Below are 22,004 nucleotides of genomic sequence, written 5' to 3'. Positions count from 1 at the left end.
CCATCATTAAGGACCCCCATCAACCAAGTCATGCCTTCTTGTCATTGCTAACATTAGGGAGGAGGTAGGGAACAATTCAGGAACAGCTTCTATCCTTTAGAGATCAGATTTCTGAATGGACATTAAACCCATCAACACTACCTCACTACCTTTTTATATATATGTATAGTGCCTATAAACAGTATTCACCACCCCTTGGAAGTTTTCATGTTTTATTGTTCTACAGCATTGAATCACAGTGGATTTAATTTGGCTTTTTTAACACTGATCAACAGAAAAAGACTTGGGCCAAAGAGAAAACAGATCTCTACAAAGTGATCTAAACTATAAATAGAAAACACAAAATAATTGATTAAGTATTCACTACTTTTAATATGACACATCTAATCATCACAGGTGTAGCCAATTGGTTTCAGAAGTCACATAATTAGTTAAATGGAGATCACCTGTATCTGGAAGGTCTAACTGTGGTCAGTCACTATCCTGACAAAAACTACACCATGAATTCACAAGAACACTCCAAGAAACTCTGTGAAAAGATGATTGAAAAGCACGTCAGGACTTGGATACAAGAAAATTTCCAACCCACTGAATATCCCTTGGAGTACAGTTAAATCAATCATCAAGAAATGGAAAAAAAAATGGCACAGCTGTAAATCTGCCTAGAGCAGGCCATCCTCAAAAACTGAGTGACCGTGCAAGAAGGGGACTAGCGAGGGAGACCACCAAGAGACCTATGACAACTCTGGAGGAGTTACAAGCTTCAGTGGCTGAGATGGGAGAGACTGCGCATACAACAACTGTTGCCTGAGTGCTTCACCAGGCACAGCTTTATGGAAGAGCGATGAAGGGAAAGCCACTGGTGAAAAGAAACTCACATGAAATCCAGGCAATACACACAAAATGCTGGAGGAGCTCAGCAGGTCAGGCAGCATCTATAGAAAAGAGTACAGTTGACATTTCAGGCTGAGAGCCTTCAGCAGGACTGGAGAAAAAAAGATGAGAAATAGATTTTAAAAGGTGGGGGGGGGGGGGGGAGGGGAGGGAGAAACAAAAGGTGAAAGGTGAAACCAGAGGGGGAGGGGTGAAGTAAAGAGCAGGGAAGTTGATTGGTGAAAGAGATTTAAGGCTACAGAAGGGGGAACTGAAAAGGAGAGGACGGAAGGCCATGGAAGAACGAACAGGGGAAAGGAGCACTAGAGGGAAGCGAAAGGCAGGCAAGGAGATAGGTGAGAGAAGGTAAAGGGGATGGGGAATGCTGAAGGAGGGGAAGGGGCATTACTGGAAATTTGGAAAATCAATGTTCATGCCATCAGGTTGGAGGCTACCCAGACCGGAATATAAGGTGCTGTTCCTCCAACCTGAGTGTGACCTCATCAACCAAAGAGGAGGCCACGGATTGACATATCGGAATGGGAATGGGAAGTGGAATTAGAATAGGTGGTCACTGGTGTGGTGGTATCACATGTCACGTGTGAGAACGAGATTGGACGGAGCTATGAGCATGCGCAGAACTGACAGAATGATCGAGAAGCTTGTATGTTAAGACGTGGTTGCTGTTTGCTGTTAAATAAAAGTTCTAGTTTTAATTCTTCCAGAATAAGGTTTGTCCTTAGTAACCCACGGTACGTTTAAAGAACACAACAACTGGGAGATCACGCTTCTTCTGTTGGACGGAGCGTAGACGCTCGGCAAAGCGGTCTCCCAATCTATGTCGGGTTTCACCGATATACAGGAAGCCACACCCGGAGCACCGGAGACAGTATATGACTCCCAGCTTCACGGGCGAAGTGTCGCCTCAGCTGGAAAGACTGTTTCAGACCCTAAATGGTAGAGAGGGAGGAGGTGAAGGGACAGGTGTAGCATTTGTTCCATTTGCAAGGATAAGTTCCAGGAGGCAGATCAGTGGGGAGGGATGAATGGACAAGGGACAGATCCCTGTGGAAAGCAGGAAGTGGGGGAGGATGGGAGGGGAAGATGTGCTTGGTGGTGGAGTTCCTCCAGCATCATGCGTGTGTTGCTTGGATTTCCAGCAGCTGCAGATTTTCTCTTGTTTTTCACAAGAAATCTAGGCGAGGGTTTGCCAGAAGGCATGTGGGAGACAGAAGTCAGCTGGAAGAGGTTCTGCGGTCTGATGGAAACAAAATTGAGCTTCTTTTGCTTTCAGACCAAATGCTATGTTTGACGTAAGCCAAATACCGCACATCATCAAAAATGCACCATCCCTACTGTGAAGCATGGTGGTGGCTGCAACAGACTGTGAAGATGCTTCACTGCAGCAGGCCCTGGAAGGCTCATGAAGGTAGAGGGTAAAATGAATGCAGCAAAATACAGGGAAATCCTGGAAGAAAACCTGATGCAGTCTTCAAGAGAACTGCGGCACGGGGGATTTGTTTTCCGACAAGATAATGACTCCAAGCATAAAGCCAACGTTACACAAGAATGGCTTAAAAACAACAAAGTTAATATCTTCGAGTGGCCAAGTTAGAGGCCATACCTCAATCCAATTGTGGCTGGATTTGAAAGGGCTTTTCACTCACGATCCCCATGTAATCTGACAGAGCTTGAGCAGTTTGTAAAGAAGAATGGGGAAAAATTGCAGTGTCCAGATGTGCAAAGCTGATGGAGGCCTATCCACACAGACTCAAGGCTGTAATTGCTGCCAAAGGTGCATCTACTACATACTGACTTGAAGAGGGTGAATATTTTTGCAAACCATTATTTGCGTTTTATATTTGAAATAAATTTAGATCACTTTGTAGAGATCTGTTTCACTTTGACACGAAGGAGTCTTTTTCTGTTGATCAGTGTGAAAAAGCCAAATTAAATCCACTGAGATTGAATGTTGTAAAACAATAAAGCATGAATATTTCCGGGGGGTGGGGGGGGTGGTGAATACTTTCGATGGGTGTGTGTGTGTGTGTTTGTATTTACTGTAATTCACAGGATTTTTTCTTTATTATCATGTATTGCATTGTACACTGCCACAAAGACAACAAATTTCAGGACATATGCCGGAGATATTAAACCAGACTCTGATTTTGAAACAAGCCCTTTGGCCCATCAAGCCCATTCCAGTCACCCATTCTACTCTAACCCTACAGTAATCACAGTCTTACTTTTCCACACATTCTTATTAAGACTATAAGACATAGGAGTAGACTTAGGCCATTCAGCCCTTCGAGTCTGCACCGCCATCCCATCACGGCTGATCCCAGATCCCACTCAACCGCATACGCCTGCCTTCTTACCATATCCTTTGATACGCTGACTGATCAGGAACCGATTGACTGCCCCCTGGTTCTACCACATACTGTGGGCCAATTAACCTACAAACCAGCAAGCCTTTGGGATGTGGGATGAAATTGGAGCACCCAGACTGTAATCTACCCAGTCATGGGTTAATATGCAAATTCGTCAGATAGTACCAGGCTGGGATTGAACCTCCAGTGTAAAAAGCGGCTCCAAGCCTTGTGCCACTGTGCTGCCCCACTGCTTTGAAGTTTCTGGTTTGACCTCTAACCTCTTCTCCACTCTCTCTACAGAAATAATTCTCTTCCTCTCTGTTACCAACTGGAGCAGGGGTCCCCAAACATCTTATGCCTTGGACCCCTACCATTCAGCGAGGGGATACATGGACCTCAGGCTGGGAAGCCCTGAACCAGAGAATGTCCTGAGTATCCCCCCAGTGAGTCGGTATCGCCTTGCAGGAGCCAGATTCAGTGACGAACACCCCACTCCAAGTGAGAGTACAATCCTTCACAGGTCATCGGGGCTGGTAGCGACAGGACTGAAGGCCAGGTTGGCTGGCAGAGAATCGCACAAGCTGAGCGTGAAAAGCCTTGGAACTGACGTGAGAAGGATGTAACGTTGGATGGAGACTGTTTGTGTCGTTCTGCTGAATATAGTGGGCTCGCTATTTTGGCACCAGAATGTGTGACCACACTTGTGGGCTGCCCCCCCCCCAGCACCCATCCTCAAACTGTGTTGGTTGTAAATGCAAACACCACATTTAACTATATTTTGATGTACTGTAGATGTCATAAATGAAATAACAAATCTAAATCTGAATCTAATGCTTGCAGGTTCCTCGCATACACAGCCAAAATGAAGCTATCATGACTGGTACAGCAGTTCCAATGCACAGGTACACAAGAGGCTGCAGACAGTAGTGGGCACAGCCCTCCCAACACTGACAGCTATGCACGACTTCTTGCACTACTATGGACTTGTGTGTGCTTCTTTTTGGAGTTTCATTCGTTTGTACTCAAAATACAAGCTAACATCACAGATTATTTCCTAAAAGTAAGTTGTCGTCTTTCTTTTCTGGTATCTGGTACGCACACACAGAAACTCATACACACACACGCACACAAAAACTCACACACACATATACATGCACCCTCTTGCATGCATACGCATGAATATGCACATATGCATTCATCTGCATGCAGAAATGTACACAAGTGCATACATTTGCAATACCGACACATGCAATACACACACTCACACACCCCCCCCCAATTAAAGGGGCACCACTACCCATTCCATGCAGCACCATTTCACCCCACGTGGCACATTTACACTGTGCCCACATCTCAAATCCACCCCCATCAAGGACATGAAACCACCGAATCGGGACCAGTTCGACATGACCTACCTTGGTAGCGAGCAGGCGGGTAAGGTAGATCTCGGACACCATCTTGCTGCCGCGGTCTCCTTCCCTCTGGTCCATATGGTCGTGGTTCTTGACCAGATGCCAGAGCTTGGTGCCGCTCTCCAGGTCAGGCGTGATCATCGGCGTCCGAGAGCGGAGGCTGTCGGGACTGCTCGCCGTTCTCAGCATGCTCTCTGCAAGAGGCGGGGCAGACACATGCTCAGGAACACGGCAGGGCCAGGCAGAAAGTCGGCAGCTGTACGGACAGCGTGGACTCAGTACGTCACCAAAGGCTCTTGCAAATTTCTACAGAGGTACACACCGTGGAGAGCATTCTAACTGGTCACATCACCGTCTGAGAGGGAGGGGCTGCTGCAGGGGATCGGAAAAAGCTGCAGATGTAGCCAGCTCCATCATGGGTACCTGGCTCCCCGGCACCGAGGACATCTTCAAAAGACGATGACTCAAAAAGTCAGCGCCCTGTCATTAGGGACCCCCATCACCCAGGACGTGCCCTCTTCTCGTTGCTGCCATCAGGGAGGAAGTAATGATCCATGAACACTACCTTGCTATTCCTCTTTTAGTGACTATTTATTTTATAATTTACAGCAAAGTTATGTCTTTGCACTGTACTGATGCTGCAAAACAAAAAAACTTCCTGGCATCTGCACTACTGTGCAAAAGTCTTACCACATCTATATAGCTGGGGTGCCTAAGACTTTTGCACAGTGCTGTAGTAATTTTATGTATTGCACTGTATTGCTGCCACAAAAACAAATCTCATGACATGTGGGTGATGATAACCCTGATTCTGATACGGGTCTCTACCGTGGACCGAGAGTGGGAAGGGGGCAGGGCGAGAGGAATCGTGGTTGGGAAGTGGGGAAGGGAGAGGGGAGGGAGCTGGAAGCACCAGAAAGACATTTTAGTAAATTTGACTGTTTGGAATGAAATGACCCGATCTGGTGTCTCAGGGCTGGATGTGTCTGTACCCGTACCACGCCCTGGCACTGGCACTCCTTCTCTGCCACGTGTTCCACACCCCTCCCACCGCACTCCCCCCTCGCCATTCCCAACTTTTGCACAGTAATGATAATAAATCTCATTCTGATTCACAACACGTGAATGCATCCATTAAGCCATTTGGTCTCACCCTACCAGACGTATTCCCTTCATTCTTCCTTTTCCTCCCTGACCTTCCCTGCCACCGAAATCAAATGTGTTTCTTCTCTCATTCCGAGTTTTCACAAAGGGTCTCAAAACTGAAATTCTAACCCTCTTACCTCCCACCGATGCTGTCTGAGACACTGAGTCTCTGGCATATTCGGCTTTGATTTCAATGATTAAATAAGTTTGTCACCAAAGCCCGTTTAACTTACTAATGTTCATTAGAGAGTGAAAGCTGCCAGTTTACCTGCTCCATGTGTGACTCCAGACCCAACAACACAATGGAGGTGTGACTCCAGACCCAACAACACAATGGAGTTGACTCCAGACCCAACAACACAATGGAGTTGACTCCAGACCCAACAACACAATGTAGTTGACTCCAGACCCAACTACACAATGGAGTTAACTCCAGACCGAACAACATAATGGAGTTGACTCCAGACCCAACAACCCAATGGATTTGACTCCAGACTCAACACAATGGAGTTGACTCCAGACCCAACAACACAATGGAGTTAACTCCAGACCCAACAACACAATGGAGTTAACTCCAGACCGAACAACATAATGGAGTTGACTCCAGACCCAACAACATAATGGAGTTAACTCCAGACCCAACAACACAATGGAGGTGTGACTCCAGACCCAACAACACAATGTAGTTAACTCCAGACCCAACAACACAATGGAGGTGTGACTCCAGACCCAACAACACAATGTAGTTAACTCCAGACCCAACAACACAATGGAGTTGACTCCAGACCCAACAATACAATGGAGTTGACTCCAGACCCAACAACACAATGGAGGTGACTCCAGTCAACCAAAACAAACATCAAAGTTGAAGCCATTAACCCATTGTTTCCCTGGACTGAATAAGTCCAAAGGATCTCCTATTCTCCAGGAAGCTGCATTCAAAAGAGTTAAGGTGCAGTTTGAGAGACTGGACTTACCATAGCGACTGAGAGACTTGGTGAAGGTGGAAGAATTGGATATATTATATGCTGAGGTCTGTTTCGGTACAAGTGCTATCAACGATCCATCTGTGACCTGAGGGGTGAGAATCCATGGAAAAGGCAATCAGAAAGGACGCTGGGCAAGAGGGTCTGGGATGAGGGTCATGGATAGATAGTTACATTAGCAACACACACAAAATGTCAGTGAAACTCAGCAGATCAGGCGGCATCTGTGGAAATGAATAAACAGTTGATGCTTTGGGCCAAAACTGAGATGGGGGGGGAACAGGTGGGAGGGAAAGGTCAAGAGCTGGAGAAGAAGGAATCTGATATGCGAGGAGAGTGGACTATAGGGGAAGTAGGGGGAGGGGACCCAGTGGGAAGTAATAGGCAGGTGGAAGAGGTAAATGGTCAGAGTGGGAAATAGAGGGGGAGACAAAAATTGTTTACCAGAAGGAGAAATTGATGGTTATGTGCCCCTTCCACAAATAACTGCACCACAAGCATTCATTTCAACCATCCCTGTGGTGGTCAAGAATCCAATACTAAGCTCTGGCCACTCCCCAGTCCCACATTGATGTTACAGAAGTATTGACCTTGGACAGCCACAGTGTTCTTTCTCTTAGGGGCTTGAGAACTGCTGGAATTACCATTTTTTACTGGTGCACTACAGAGTGAATCCTATCCGAATGCATAAAAGCTTGGTACGGCAACCGTTCTGCCCGTGACTGGTAGAGTTGTGGACACAGCTCAGCACATCACTGGATCCAGCCTCTGCTCCATAGTTTCTGTCTGTACTTCTCATTGCCTCAGTAAAGCAGCCAGCCGCCCCGGACATTCTCTCTTCTACCCCCTCCCATCGGGCAGAAGTCACAAAAGCCGGAAGGCATGAACCACCAGCTCAAGGACAGCTTCTGCCCCTCTGCTGTAAGACAGTTGAATGGTTCCCTAGTAGAGTAAGATGGACTCTTGATCTCACTTTGTCGTAGCAGCCGGGGTGGGGGGGGGGGAAGGTAGGGGGAGTAGAGGGGACAAGCTCCCGCTACCTATTAAATACTCCCAATGGCGTGCATCTCTGACAACCGAGCCCAGCTCCTGGCCTTCAGGTGTGGCTTAGCCACCGACAGCAGAAATGGCAAAGGTGGGTTACTGGAAACTTAAAACCAGTCTCCGCCATGGCTGGCAGCTCATCCAGGAGAAGGAAAATTCTGATCTCAAACTTCTCCTGCCTCGTGGCTATACGATGGGGAACACTTTCAGGATAAATCCCGAGGAAGAATCCGGAGCTAGAGACCCTAAAAAAGTCCTATTTTAAGTTCAACACTGCTGGCAAATCCTGCGACATCGCTGGTGCCAAACTATATTAGTCTCTGCCGTTCCTTTGGATTCATCGGCTGCGTGGGGAGCCCGATGCACGGGCAACATCTCTGGTTGATGTTAACCAACGGAGGCCATCGTGACCTCACAATCTACCTCCTTTCGGCCTCGCACCTTACTGTCTAACTGCACTACACCTTCTCTGTCCTGCATTCTGTTATTGTCTTACACTGTGTAATAATCTGATCTGTATGAACAGCATACAAGACAAGCTTTTCACTGTATCTCAGTACATGTGACAATAATAAACCAATTCCAATTCTCCACTCCAGATGAGAGGTGGGAGACAGATTGTTGAATATATTCAAGCGATGGAAGATGTTTGTTGGGTCGAGACCAACTGCTTCTCCCTCACTTTACCAGTCATAGTCCATCCAAACTACAGGTACTTAAAGTCCTCACTGCTCATAATTAGAAATAACGATCAGCTTTAGTTGCCACATGTACATTGAAACATTGAACCATACAGTCAATGATCAACGCAATTCGAGGATGTGCTGGGGGCTGCCCACGAGCGCCACCCTGCTTCCGGCATCAATATAGCATGCCCACAACTTACTAACCTGAACTGGTACGTCTTTGGAAATTGGAGCACCCGGAGGATTCCCATGCGGTCACGGGAAGAATGTACAATCGTCGTACTGACAGCAGTGGGAATTGAACCCTGATCAGTGATTGCCGGCACTGACCACTACGCTACTGCCCCGCCCTTCCTCTTACATGATGCAGGCACAACACTCCCTGGGTCATGGTCAAGGGGCTCAGCTGACACACGGCTAGGGATGGACCAGGGTTGATCTCCTCAGCACCGTACCTGGTAGTGTGCCAGAGTGTTGAGACGCTTCCAGTCATTATCGATCTTCGTTGTCACGTCTTCGTCCTGGAGAATTATCCGTGCTATCCTTCCCTGTCGCCATTCTGGGGGGGGGGAGGGGGGAGTGTTGGAGAGAGGAGAGAAAATGTGATTGAAGCATAGCAGGAGTTTCAAGGGGAGCCTCCTTGAAGTCAGAGTGACGAGTATATGCCCCTTTGTGGCCCTGTCCAAGGTGATGCTCTCAACAGTGTGGGGGGGGGGGGGGCTGGTCAGCTATTTGACTGCAGGGGCTTCACACCTAAATCTCACCGGGAAAATTAATTTCATTTCTTATTTAGACACAGCACGGTAACAAACCCTTCTGGCTAACAATCCCGTGGCGCTCAATTACAGCCATGTGGCCACTGACTGTACACCTTTGGAAACTGGAGCTCCCGGAGGAAACCCAGGGCGTCACTGGGAGACGTCCCAACTGACAGCAAAGAGAATTGAACCTGGGTTGCTGGTGCTGTAAAGGGTTACGCTAACCACTACGCTACTGTGCTGCCTGCAATGTACAGGGGACACTTCCTCCCAGTAGGGGCAGGGTGCACCTGTAAGGACAGGAACCAGAGCGGCAACATCTTTCATCCGGGGGTGATCAGTACATGGAACGATTGACCAGACCGAGTGGTACGTTAACAACATTTAAGAGGTACTCGGATAGGCACACAGATAGCAATGGTTTAGACTCTAAACTTTAGAAAGATTAGGGAAAATGGGACACCAATAATATATTAATAATAACTATTTATAGAGCACTTTTCATAGACAATGTAGTTCAAAGTGTTTTACAATGGGATAAAATGCAAACCTGAAAATAAACCAACAGTGAAAACCAAAAAGAAGTTAGTTAAAAGCAAATTTAAATAGGTTTTGAGCTGGCATTTAACTTTTTTTACTGATATGCAGCGCAGAATTGGCCCTTCTGGCCCATTGAGCCACACTGCCCAGCAAACTCCCAACTTAATCCTAGCCTAACCACAATGGCCAATTAACCTACCACCCGGCAGGTCTTTGGACTGTGGGGGGAAACCGGAGCCCCTGGAGGAAACCCATGCAGTCCCAGGGAAAATGGGGCAGCTGTGGGAATTGAACCCGGTCACTTCAACACATACAAGCAAGCTGGATGAACTCAGCAGGTCGGGCAGCGTCCGTTGAAAATTAAATGACAGCTTAAATGCCAGCATTAAATTTTCAACGGATGCTGCCCGACCTGCTGACTTCATCCAGCTTGTTTGTACGTGTTGATTTGACCACAGCATCTGCAGTGTACTTTTTGTTGAACCCAGTCAGTTGTTCTGTAAAGAGTTCTGCTAAACGCCACTCTACCATGCCATTAAAGGTTTCGACTGATGTGTCAAATGACACGTTGGTCAGCATAGACTAGTTGGGCCGAAAGGCCTGTTGCCATCTGGTTGACTCCATGACTCTACGACAATAGATACCAGCATTGACAGTGAAATTCTGCAGATGCTGAAAATCCAGAGTAACACACAAAATGCTGCAGGAGCACAGCAGGTCAGGCAGCAACTCGGGAGAGGAATAAAGAGTCGACGTTCTGGGCCGAGACCCTTCTTCAATGATTGCCAGTGACGTTCATGTGCAACAACTAATGCATCGATAAGCCGGACCAGTTACCAAACGAGCCCTACCGAGGTCCATGTCCGCTGCCTTGGGTCGCTGAGAGTACGGGACACCCTTGTAACAGGCGTCCAGTAACTTGTCCTTCACCTGCGTGACCGTGTCACAGTTCAGCACCTTGACTGGGATCTCAGGGGCATTCTCGTTGTCCGGGTTCACACAATTCAGGGTCTGTCAGAGAGAGAGGAGAGGAGGTTAGTGCATTGTTGCGCAGACTGAGAGCAGTGTGACTGAACTCGGAGTCTTACCCTGCGTGTGCACCACCAATGCCAGCATCGGCTACCCTGAGGTTACTAACACCCGCACCCCGAAATTTGTAACGAGAAAGAAAACTGGCACATCCTTGTTGACCCTGACCAATTTTAATGATACAGCATAGACTTTGTGGATGCATCATGGCTTGGCATGGAAGCTGCTCTGCCAATGACTGCAGAACGTTGCGGACACGGTTCAGCAAATCACAGGAACCATCTTCATTTCTAAGCTTCGTATTGCCAGCATAATCAAGAACCCCACCCACCTTGGGCATTCTCTTCTCCCCCTCTCCTCAGACAGAAGATACAAAAAGCCTGCACGCACGTACCACCAGGCTGAAGGACAGCTTCTATCCCACTGTTACTGGACCCTTGAACGGACTTTTTGTACAATAAGATGGAGTCTTGGCTTCAATATCCACCTCGTTATGATCTTGCATTTTATCAGTTACCTGTATTGAACTTTCTCTGTAGCTTTTACACTTTATTTGGCTCTGTTACTATTTTACCTTGTTCTCCCTCAATACACTGTGTAACGATTTGATCTGCATGAACAGTATGCAAGACAAGCTTTTCACAGTACATGTGGTAACAATAATAATAATTATAAACCAATACAAACTCCCATAGTATAATTAAATTCAAATGTCTGATGTACGTTACGGGTGAAAGGTGGAATATTTAATGGAAACGTGAAGGGGGATTTCTCCACTCAGAGGGTGGTGAATGTGTGGAATAAGCTGCCAGCAGAAATGGTTCAATTGCAACATTTAAAAGAATTGCAGATAGGGCCATGGATGGGAGGCTGATGGGGGGGCTTAGGTCAGGAGCTTTTAACCTTTTTTAATGCCATGGACCCTTTCCCAGAGTAACACATTTAAATATATAAGATTAAAAAAGAATCCAATTATATTGAAATAGTTTTCAAAATATTTTAAAATATCAGATTTGTAATATACCAATATATGTGCTTCTTTACTAACACATTAAATAACAAGACTATACATTTAAAATACAGGCAAGTTAAAATTAAATTTTATTTTTTAAAGTGTGAAGGCTGTTGTTTAGCTTGAATGAGAACATTAAACTGTGTGCTGGTATTTGACAAAGCAACACACATGTCATGTTGGACCCAATCGCAAAGGATGCCTGACTATGGAGGCCTGCTATGTCACACGAACATCTGCAGACAGGAAGACTGCGATCACCTTCGATCTAGCAGTGGATCTAATAACTACCGTAATATGGAAGTAGTGAAGAGCATCCTGTAAACAATACTTTGATATATTTGTATCCACTGCAACATGATATGAATGTATCTGTGATTTCTATTGGTGACAAAGTCATGTTTGTTGCATACATTCAAAATTGAAGGAAATCCTAAACTTCAGTTCAAGGTTAGTGAAAATAAAGACATACATTTTTTCCCATCCAAGTTTTCGGATGCCCTGGAATTTATCCATGGACACCTCGGAATTTCGGGACACCCTGTTAAGAATCTCTGGTTAAGGTGCAAGTAGATGGGAGCAGGAAGAAGACCAGGTTAGCATGGGCTAGATGGACAGAAGGGTTTGCCTGTGCTGTAATGATTTGCTGGTGTCCATTCCTACAGATGACAAAACCAGTTTGCTCTTCCTCTATAGTTTCAGAAACTGTTCTTTCCCCACCATTGAGGATGTCTACAAGATGTGATGTTTCAGGAAGGCAATATCCATCACCAAAGACCCACCCATACCCTTGACCCCAATGCGGCCATCAGGTGGGAGGTACAGGAGCCTGAAGACCCTCAAGATTCTTCCCCACTGCCATCAGATTCTTGAACCAACCTAAAAAATAATCCTGAACAACACACACAAAATGCTGGAGGAACTCAGCAGGTCAGGCAGCATCTATGGAAAAGAGTAAACAGTCGATGTTTCAGGCCGAGACTCTTCATCAGGTCCTGAAGAAGGACCTCGGCTTGAAACATCAATTGTCTGCACTTTTCCAGAGATGCTGCCTGGCTTGCTGAGTTCCTCCAGCATTTTGTGGGCGTTACTTTAGATTTCAATCACCTGCAGACTTTCTCATGTTTGTAAGAAACCCAAATTTCACCTTGCACTATGTTCAACATGCACCAATGTTGCAACATTTATCTTTGTTTCATTTTGTCCTCCAAGTTATGCATAATTTACGTTAATTTAAGTTCATATTAATTTGTTTGTCACGCTTGTAATGCACAGTACAGCTGCTGTAAGAACCTGATTTCCATAGCATTTGCACCTGGGTAGGAATATCCATGACCATAACCTTGAACTGTATCGATGTGGCTACAAAAAAGGCATGACAGTGGCTATATCAGGAGTTTGAGAAGATCTGGCACGTCACCAAAAACACGTGCAAATTTCTACAGATGTACCGTGGAGAGCATTCTAACCGGCTGCACTGCTGTCTGGTATGGGGGGAGGGGTGTGGATCAAAATAATCTGCAGAAAGTTATAAACTTAGTGGGCTCCATCATGGGTATTAGCCTCCATAGTATCCAGGACATCTTCAAGGAGTGATGCCTCAAAAAGGCAGCATCCATCGTTAAGGACCTCCATCACCCAGGTCATGCCTTATTCTCACTGTTACCATCAGGGAGGAGGTACAGGAGCCTGAAGGCACACATTCAATGATTCAGGAAAGAGCTTCTTCCCCTCTGCCATCCGATTTCTGAATGGACATTGAACCCTCACTACTTCTTTATTTCTATTTTTTGCACTGTTTATTTAATTTAACTGTTTAATATATATACTTACTGTAATTCAGTGTTTTTTTATTATGTATTGCAATGTACTGCTGCCACAAAGACAACATATGCCCGTGATATTAAACCTGATTCTGATTATCAACATTATGTGTTTTTAACCCTCCCATCCATGTACCTATCTGAAATTCTGTTAATTGTTACAACTGAACCCACATCCCCCACTTCCACTGACAGCTCACTCCACACTCTCACCACCCTCTGAGTGGAGAATTTCTCCTTCAGATCTTTAGTCAGAGAGTGGTGAATCTGTGGAATTCTGTGGAGGCCAAGTCTTTATGTATATTTAAGACAGAGGTTGATAGATTCTTGAATGGTCAGGGCATGACGGGACGCGGGGAGAAGGCAGAGGAACGGGGCTGAGAGAGAAAATGGGTCAGCCATGAGAGAATGGCGGAACAGACTCGATGGGCCAAATGGCCTAATTCTGCTCCTATATCTTACGGTCTTATTACCCTTAGATATTTCACCTTTCACCCTTATCTTATGTATGTACTGTGCATCCGGCATTTGAGTTTAATGCTACTCTAGGACTATTATTATTATCATGTCTCAAGATACAAGCGAAAAGCTTATCTTGCATACTGTTCATGCAGATCAATACATTGGAGGTACGGTTACTGTATCAAGTGATTTTTGAGTATTTTCCAACTTGCAGACTTAAGAAGGCTATAAAAATGGAATCTGTTTGTTACTTGCTCACGGGTCCAACAAATTATTAACGTGTAAAGCCCTGGTTAAGATTTTGACTGCTATGCTGGATGTATTTCATTTTAGCAGTTCTGTAAGAGCAGTCTGTTCTGCGTTCAGCCTGTATGGGTTTGAGCTCAAGATAAGTGGCTATGTTATTCAACTTGGGAATGTTGTGTCTGCCAATCAGGATGGTGGAACTGGGAGAAGGTTCGAAAGAGGTTTTTTGTGACGGACATCGGCGTGGGTCGAGGTCCTTTTGGCGGGGGCTGGGAGAAGACAGGAGGGATGACAGCCAAGGAGGCCGTCCCTGCTGCACAAGGTGCTCTGTGCAGGTGAATGGCTTCAGGGAGGAAGGACCAGTACCCCCGAGGGATCGCCCGTCACTTCCAGATGGGTTTCGAGCAACATTTGGAAGGTGGTGTGTACTTTCGTGCAGACCGTGGGTTCAATGCGTGAGTTAAAGACAACTTCAAGATAAGCTCCAACTTATGTGTGCCTTTGGATTGCGTTACCTGTAACTGGCCCTTTTTATTCAATAAAGCTGATATTTATATATACACTTTCTTTATAATTGTACGCAGTGTGCAAGCTGTTATTTCTTGCCGACGGCTAATTGCATGGGGGCAGTATTTACACAGTATTCACTCAGATCAGGGTTTGGGTAGTTGAAACATCCCAACTTCCCTGTTTTGGTGGGACCAAAGTCATACCGACCCTAGGTGTATGGAGTTTGAGAAAGGGGGGGGGGGGTTTTCTCACCGTTGATTCCAGTGGCTGTTAGCGAGGGGCTAACGAGCTGCGTCTCTAGAGATGCCGGTAAAAAGGGGTTTCACACAGATGAGATCCTGCAGATGCTGGAAGTCCAGAGTAACACACACAAAATGCAGGAGGTCAGGCAGCATCTATGGAAATGAATAAACAGCGGATGTTTCCAGATCATCGGGACTAGAAGGGAAAGAGAAGGAGCCAGAATAAGAAATGGGGAGAATTATTGCATGGCGGGTGATGGGTGAGAATGGGTAAGGGGGGGGTGACAGACGGGGAAGCAGAAGTGAGAAGGTGAGAAGTAGAAAATATAAGGAATCTAATCGGGGAGGAGAATGGACCATGGGAGAAAAGGAAGGAGGTGGGGCACCAGAGGGAAGTGAGGACAGATGAGGAGAAGAGAAGGGGAGCCTGAATCCTTCTCTGGCTTTTCCCCCCTTCGTTTCCAGTCCTGATGAAGGGTTGCGATGCGATTTATTTTCTTCCATAGATACCTAACCTGCTGAGCTCCTCCAGCATTCTGTGTGTGTTATCCTCCTGCTCTTATCAGAATCAGTTTGATTATCACCGACACATATTTGTCGTCCTTTGTGGCACCAGTACAGTGCAAAGACGTAAAAATTACCATAAATAACAAAAATAGTTGAAGAATGTAAAAGAGGAAGAGCGGGGTGCACAGAGATCTGATGATGGTGGGGAGGAAGCTGTTCCTAAATCAGAGTGTGCGTTTCCAGGCTCCTGTGCCTCCTCCGTCACGGTAGTAATGAGGAGAGGGCATGTCCTGGATGGTGAGGGGGCCCTCTGTGATGGATGCTGCCTCACGTACACGTTGGCAGCCGCAGTTCCTGCATTTCAAAACGGCTCCGGGATCTCCGCAGGATGTAAAAGATGCTTCAATCGCTTACGTGGCACAGCCTCGATATTTCGCTGCAAGAAGTGGCAGTGTCTGAGGTTTTTATAGGAGGTGAAAGGCTCCACACCAGCGCAGGGTGGCTACACGGTGAGGCTGTGATAGCACTGTCGAGGGAGACTCAGATGAGGTGTTCACTCCACACCCTTCAAAGTGAGAAAGAGGAGGAGGTGGCAGCGAGGGGGGAAAACAGTCAGGGAGGCTGGGAACACATCAAAAATACTTGAGAGAGGAATATATTTTAAACAACCATCGCAAGGCACAAAACAAATCTTCCAGTGACAAGAGCGCTAATCACACCTTTTGCTGATATTATTGCACTGTTTAAAGGTTTGAGCATGGAATCCAAATTAAATATTTACCAAGTAACTGAGCAGTTACAAACTCGACATCTGTCACAATGCAAATGGCAACTTGGTGAAGAAAGAATTAATACATGGTTTACAAGTAAATTATTCCTTTAAGGCAAAAAAGAAATGTAGTCAGGAGAAGTGGCACAGCTGTTGCTATCAAAGGCAGTTATGGAGAGAATTAGATCTAAGGAATGGGGTTAGAATATCGCCAAAGAATGCAGCAAGGCAGAAGACTGGGAAAATTATGGTATTTGGCAAAGAAGCAACAAGATATTCAGAAGGAAAAGTAGAAATTGAGAGCAGGACTGCAAGAAACATCCAAGGTCAGTAATAGCTCCAGAGACGCGTGTAAAAGATGAACGAGGTTAACACGGACATAGCATAATTTGGTCGGGTGCTTCATGTGTTTGTCCAAACATCTCTTGAGCATTGCTGTTGTATCTGCTCCCACCACCTGAGCGAGCGAGGGCATTTCTCTTTGGAGTGAAGGAGGATGAGGGGTGACTTTATAGAGGAGTGTGTGAGAGAGAGAGAGAGAGAGAGAGAGAGAGAGAGAGAGAGAGAGAGAGAGAGAGAGAGAGAGAGAGAGCACTCAGTAAGTGCACCCCTTACACTTACTCATGTGTATACACACACACACACACACACACACACACACACACACACACACACACACACACTCACACTCACACTCATGCTCTGCTGTCATTGCGCTGAGCGTGTGCACTTCCATGTCTTCCCTGGTGTATCCGCATAACGGGTCGGCTTTACGGTGCCAATCCCACCATACATTTCCTTAGTAATGGGGACATGTCAATGTGCATATATTGTTTGTATACTGTATTCAAGGTAGATACCATGCTTATTCTGTAATATAATTGTAACTACATTGTGGGGTGCATCATATTCTGATTCATGTGTAGATTGAAGTTAACTTTGTGGGTGATTAAAGGTGGTGCGACCTAGTGGTTAATAAATGGCGCTCGTACTCTCAGTAGCGGAGAGACAGATAGAGTAAGCTACCAGGAGTTCACACTGGACAAAATAGTAAGGAGCTATTTATTATGTTTTCTGGTAGATATCTTCGTGTAAATATTGGCAGTTTTCTTTTTGCTATTTTTGCTAATTTGTCTGGTTGATTTGTGACGCGTTTAATAAACACCCTTGCACTGTAGTGCTAAGTGACTCCCACCATTTTTTTTTCTCCTTTAGATTGTCATAACCCACAACCTAACGGTGTACAATATCATAAGAGGCTTAGATCGAGTGGATAGGCAGGGAATCCTTCCCAGGATGGAAACAGCTAATATGAGGGGGCATAATTTTAAGGTGGTAGGAGGGAAGTATACGGGCATGTCAGAGGTCAGCTTTTCACACAGAGAGTGGTGGGTGTGTGGAATGCCCTGCCAGGGTGGTGGTTGAGGCAGATGCATTAGGAATATTTAAGAAACTCTTGGTTACATGGATAATAGGAAGGAATAGATTGATCTTAGAGTTAGTAAGGTTTCTAAGGTTGTCATAGCCAGGGGTGGTAGTGGAGATAAGCTCCCACTACCTATAAAGTGCTCTAAATGGCGTGCTTCTCTAACAGCCTCTGACAACCAAGTCCAACTCTTGGCCTTCACGTGTGGCTTAACTACTAGGCCCAGTGGAACTGTTAATACTGACAAGGGGCAAAGGCAGGGCAAAGGCAGATCACTGGTGCCTCAAAACCAGTTGCTTCGGGCAGGTGGGGCCCGTCAGCCTTAGATGGGAGTCCACCTAGGAGAAGGAAAACTGATTTGAAACCTCCGCTGCCTTGTGGCCATACCCAGCCATGGGAAAGGCTTCAGGAGTAAACCCCGAGGAAGAAATCCGGAGCCGGGGTCTCTAAGGCAGTTTGATGTTGTTTACAACTTCACTCTGGTACCATATGCGATAACACCGGTGCCAGGCTGTATCGGCCTTGCCCTTCCCTTGGACTGAATCAGTGAAGTGGAGAGGGGGAACCTGTTGCTTGGGCAACAGCCGGTTCTTCAAATCTTCCCCCCCAGGCTTGCGCCCTGGAGAGGACACAGTCCACCAGAGGCACAAACCCATGATCCCCTGGGACTGATGGCTGCCTCTGCCTGCTAGAGTTAGTTATAAAGTCAGCATAACAATGAGGTCTGTACTGTGCTGTAATGCTCTAAGTTCTAAACGTAGGAGAAGCAGAGACAAAGGAGACATCCCATATTGTTCTATGTTCTATACGTATCATGTAGGTCACCAACAAACGAAGGCAAGAAAAATTCAGTCTGGGAATAAGGAAACGTGTGAGAAATTCAAAAATGTTACTGTCCATGGAAGAAGGCATTGAAAGCTTCCCAGCAAGAGTGAAGAACTGTGGGTCTGGGGTGCTTGAGGAACTCAGAGAACTTAGCATAACATTGCAGATGTGAAACGCTGCAGATGACAATATGTAGGAACTCAGTGGGCTGGGCAGCATCTGTGAAAGGGAACAGTCATCATTTTGGGTCGAGACCCTTCATCAGTCCAAAAGATCTCAACTGTCCGCTTTCCTCCACGGATGCTGCCTGACCTGCTGAGTTCCTCCAGCACCTCATTTGTTGCCTCAGTAAAGCATTAATAAAAGGAAATTAATGGGATTAAAAGGAACACCAGGATCTGTTGACCTGCTTGAAGGAGGTAGCTACAATAATATTGGTGGCGCCGGTTCTAGATCTCCAGAATTCCAACGATTCCAGAACTAGTCCCACAGAGTGGAATGTAGCAGATCTAACTGTAAATGGAAGAGATTGTGCAGATGCTGAAAATCCAGAGATCTAACTGTAGTATGCAAGGGAGGAGACAGAAAATAAATTGGCAGTTCATCAGAGATTGGTGGTAGAGAAGCTGCTGGGATCTATTCAGGAAATGGTAAAAGTGTTTCAAAAATAATAACAGGTTTGGGTCAAGTGATCAGATTCATGAAAGAAAAGTTACATTTGACAAAAGTTTTTCTTCTAGTTCATATAGGCAGAATAGATAACAGCAAATGACTTAATAAGACCATAATGCATTGGAACAGACTTAGTCCATTTGGCCTATCGATCTGCTTCACCATTCCATCATGGCTGAATTATTCTCCCTCTCAACCCCACTCTTCTGCCTTCTCCCTGTAACCTTTGACGCCCTGACTAATCACAAACCTATCATACCCTGCTTTAAATATACCCAATAACTTGGCCACCACAGCTGTCTGTAGCAATAAATTCCACAGATTCATCTCGATCTGGCTAAAGAAATTCCTCCTCATCTCTGTCCTAAAGGACATCTTTTCCACATCCACTTTATCTAGGCCTTTCACCATTCAATAGGTTTCAATGAGGTCCCCCCCTCATTCTTCTAAATTCGAGTGAAGTCCCAGAGCCATCAAACACCCCTCATAGGTTAACCCTTTCATTCTTGCAATACATCACTTGATGTTTGGCCTTTCAGGCAGCTTTCCAGAACAATATACCATCCTGGTTCCCAAGAGAAACAATGGAACAAGCCAGTGTCCTTCACCAGTTTTTAACAAAGCACCTTTCTGGGTGCATCACAGCTGGTATGGCAACTACTCTGCATGTGACCTCAAGAAACTGCAGAGCTGTGGACACCAGTTGTGGAAACCGGCCACCACTCCATGGACCCTGTCTGCAGCTCTCGCTGCCTCAGTAAAGACCCCAGCAAGGTCAAAGACCCCACACTCTGTTTCCATGTACACGCGATCAATAAATGAATCTGAACCTGAATGACAACACTAATAGTGGGGCAAATGTGAGCAGCTATGTACCCCTTGTCTAAGAAAGGATGTGTTGACATCGGAGAGGGTTCAAAAGAGTTTCACAAAAATGATTCTGGGATTGAACGGCTTGTCATATGAAGAGCGTTTGGTGGTTCTGGGCCGGTATCCACTGGAATTCAGAAGAATGAGGGGTGACCTCATTGAAACCTATCAAATATTGAAAGGCCTCGATAGAGAAGATGTGGGGATGATGCTTCCTATGGGCGGGGGGGGGGGAGAGTTGAAGACCAGAGGATACAGCCTCAGAATAGAGGGACATCCTTTTAGAATGGAGACAAGGAGGAACTTCTTTAGCCAGAAAATGGTGAATCTGTGGAATTCATTGCCACAAGCGGCTGTGGAGGCCAAGTCATTGAGTATATTTAAGGCAGAGGTTGATAGATTTATTAGTCAGGGCATGAAGGGATAGGAGGAGAAGGCAGGAAACTGGGGCTGAGTGGGAAATGGATCAGCCATGATGAGATAGTGGGGTGGACATAATGGGCCAAATGGCCTAATTCTGCTCCTGCATCTTATGGCCTTAAGGTCTAAATGAATTTAAATCTCGCTGGGGCATTTGGCAGTGGTAAAGCTAACGAATGCCAAGGATTGATCGTGAGCCTCCCTGTTGTTGGAGATAATTCTTGCCTGGATTGGATGCAGGGGTATAATTGCTTCACACAAGAAAAGTCTTGGTGATCAGTAGGATGACAGAGCTGTCCAAAAAGAGAAGTGCTTGACGGTGCCTTCATTCTCTGGAGCATAAGAAACTGCTTATCTGAGGTATTTTTTTATGATTAGCATCATTTGTCACACGTACATCGAAGCATACAGTGAAATGTGTTGTTTGTGTCAATGACCAGCTCAGTTCAAGGATGAGCTGGAGGCAGCCGGCAAGCGTCACTGTGAGCATGCTATGTTGGCGCTGGAATGTGTGCGGCACTCGTGGGCTGCCCCCAGCACACCCTTAGGCTGTGTTGGTTGTTAATGCTCACTGTATGTTTCGTTGCTGGTGTGATAAATATTTAAATCTGAATCCACCCTTGCACACACAAGCTAAAATCCTCGCCAGGTTTAGAATGAGCACGGCTGGATGCGAGCTCACTACCAGAGGACCACGAGTGCGTGTGTTCTCAGTGCTCACCACTGTCTTGTAGTCGATCTGCTGCCGGATAAGCTTGTCCTCGCTCAGCGAGTAGCGAGCTTCGCCCGTGATGGCGTCGATCGGTCCTTTCTCCATCTGCTGCTTGATGGCGCAGTACAGCATGAAAAGCGGCTCCCCTGCGCACTCCTGCAACACAGAACCAGAACCAGCTTTACTATCACACACCTAACGCTTGCACTCAGACACACAGCTGTGATCTCTGCGCTTTAAAGCACAGACGAGCTTCAGCAGTTACTGAAGTCACCTTAATATCTTCCAAGTTGATTTCAGCGCAACAAAAGGCACACTGCGGATAGCACGACACTCTTACGCATCGGGGTGTTCCCGAGTTTGGAGTCCAACTCCGGCACTGTCTGTGAGGAGTTTGCACGTTCTCCCTGTGACTGTGTGGGTTTCCTCCTGGTGCTCCAGATTCCTCCCACAGTCCAAAGATGTAGCAGTTAGTAGGTTGATTGGTGGTTGCAAACTGGTCCTGTGATTAGGCTCGGATTATAAAGGTGGGTTGGTGGGTGGCGCGACTCGTTGGCCTGGAAGGGCACTGTATCTCTACATATAAGTAGAAAACTCTGTGGGCCTAAGGGTTTGGTCCTGCACAGGACTGCTCTACGTTCTACCACAGGTTGCTGGGAATG

General features: G+C 46.2%; 1 protein-coding gene across 4 annotated transcripts in view; it reads right to left on the bottom strand.

The window, feature by feature from the left end:
* Positions 1-22,004, bottom strand: part of LOC140741720 (plexin-A1-like) — a 436,373-nt gene that overhangs the window by 16,554 nt on the left and 397,815 nt on the right. For all 4 annotated transcript variants that reach the window (XM_073072023.1, XM_073072026.1, XM_073072025.1 and 1 more), the window contains 5 exons: positions 21,352-21,498; positions 10,669-10,828; positions 8,975-9,078; positions 6,781-6,877; positions 4,661-4,851 (listed from right to left, as the gene is read on the bottom strand). In XM_073072023.1, coding sequence (XP_072928124.1) covers positions 4,661-4,851; positions 6,781-6,877; positions 8,975-9,078; positions 10,669-10,828; positions 21,352-21,498 — 699 coding nt within the window. The remainder of the gene's footprint in view (positions 1-4,660; positions 4,852-6,780; positions 6,878-8,974; positions 9,079-10,668; positions 10,829-21,351; positions 21,499-22,004) is intronic.

Source organism: Hemitrygon akajei, chromosome 19 (assembly GCF_048418815.1).
Source record: "Hemitrygon akajei chromosome 19, sHemAka1.3, whole genome shotgun sequence".
Classification (NCBI taxonomy): domain Eukaryota; kingdom Metazoa; phylum Chordata; class Chondrichthyes; order Myliobatiformes; family Dasyatidae; genus Hemitrygon; species Hemitrygon akajei.
The sequence above is the reverse complement of the archived record's forward strand: the minus strand, read 5'-3'. Positions and strand labels throughout refer to the sequence as shown.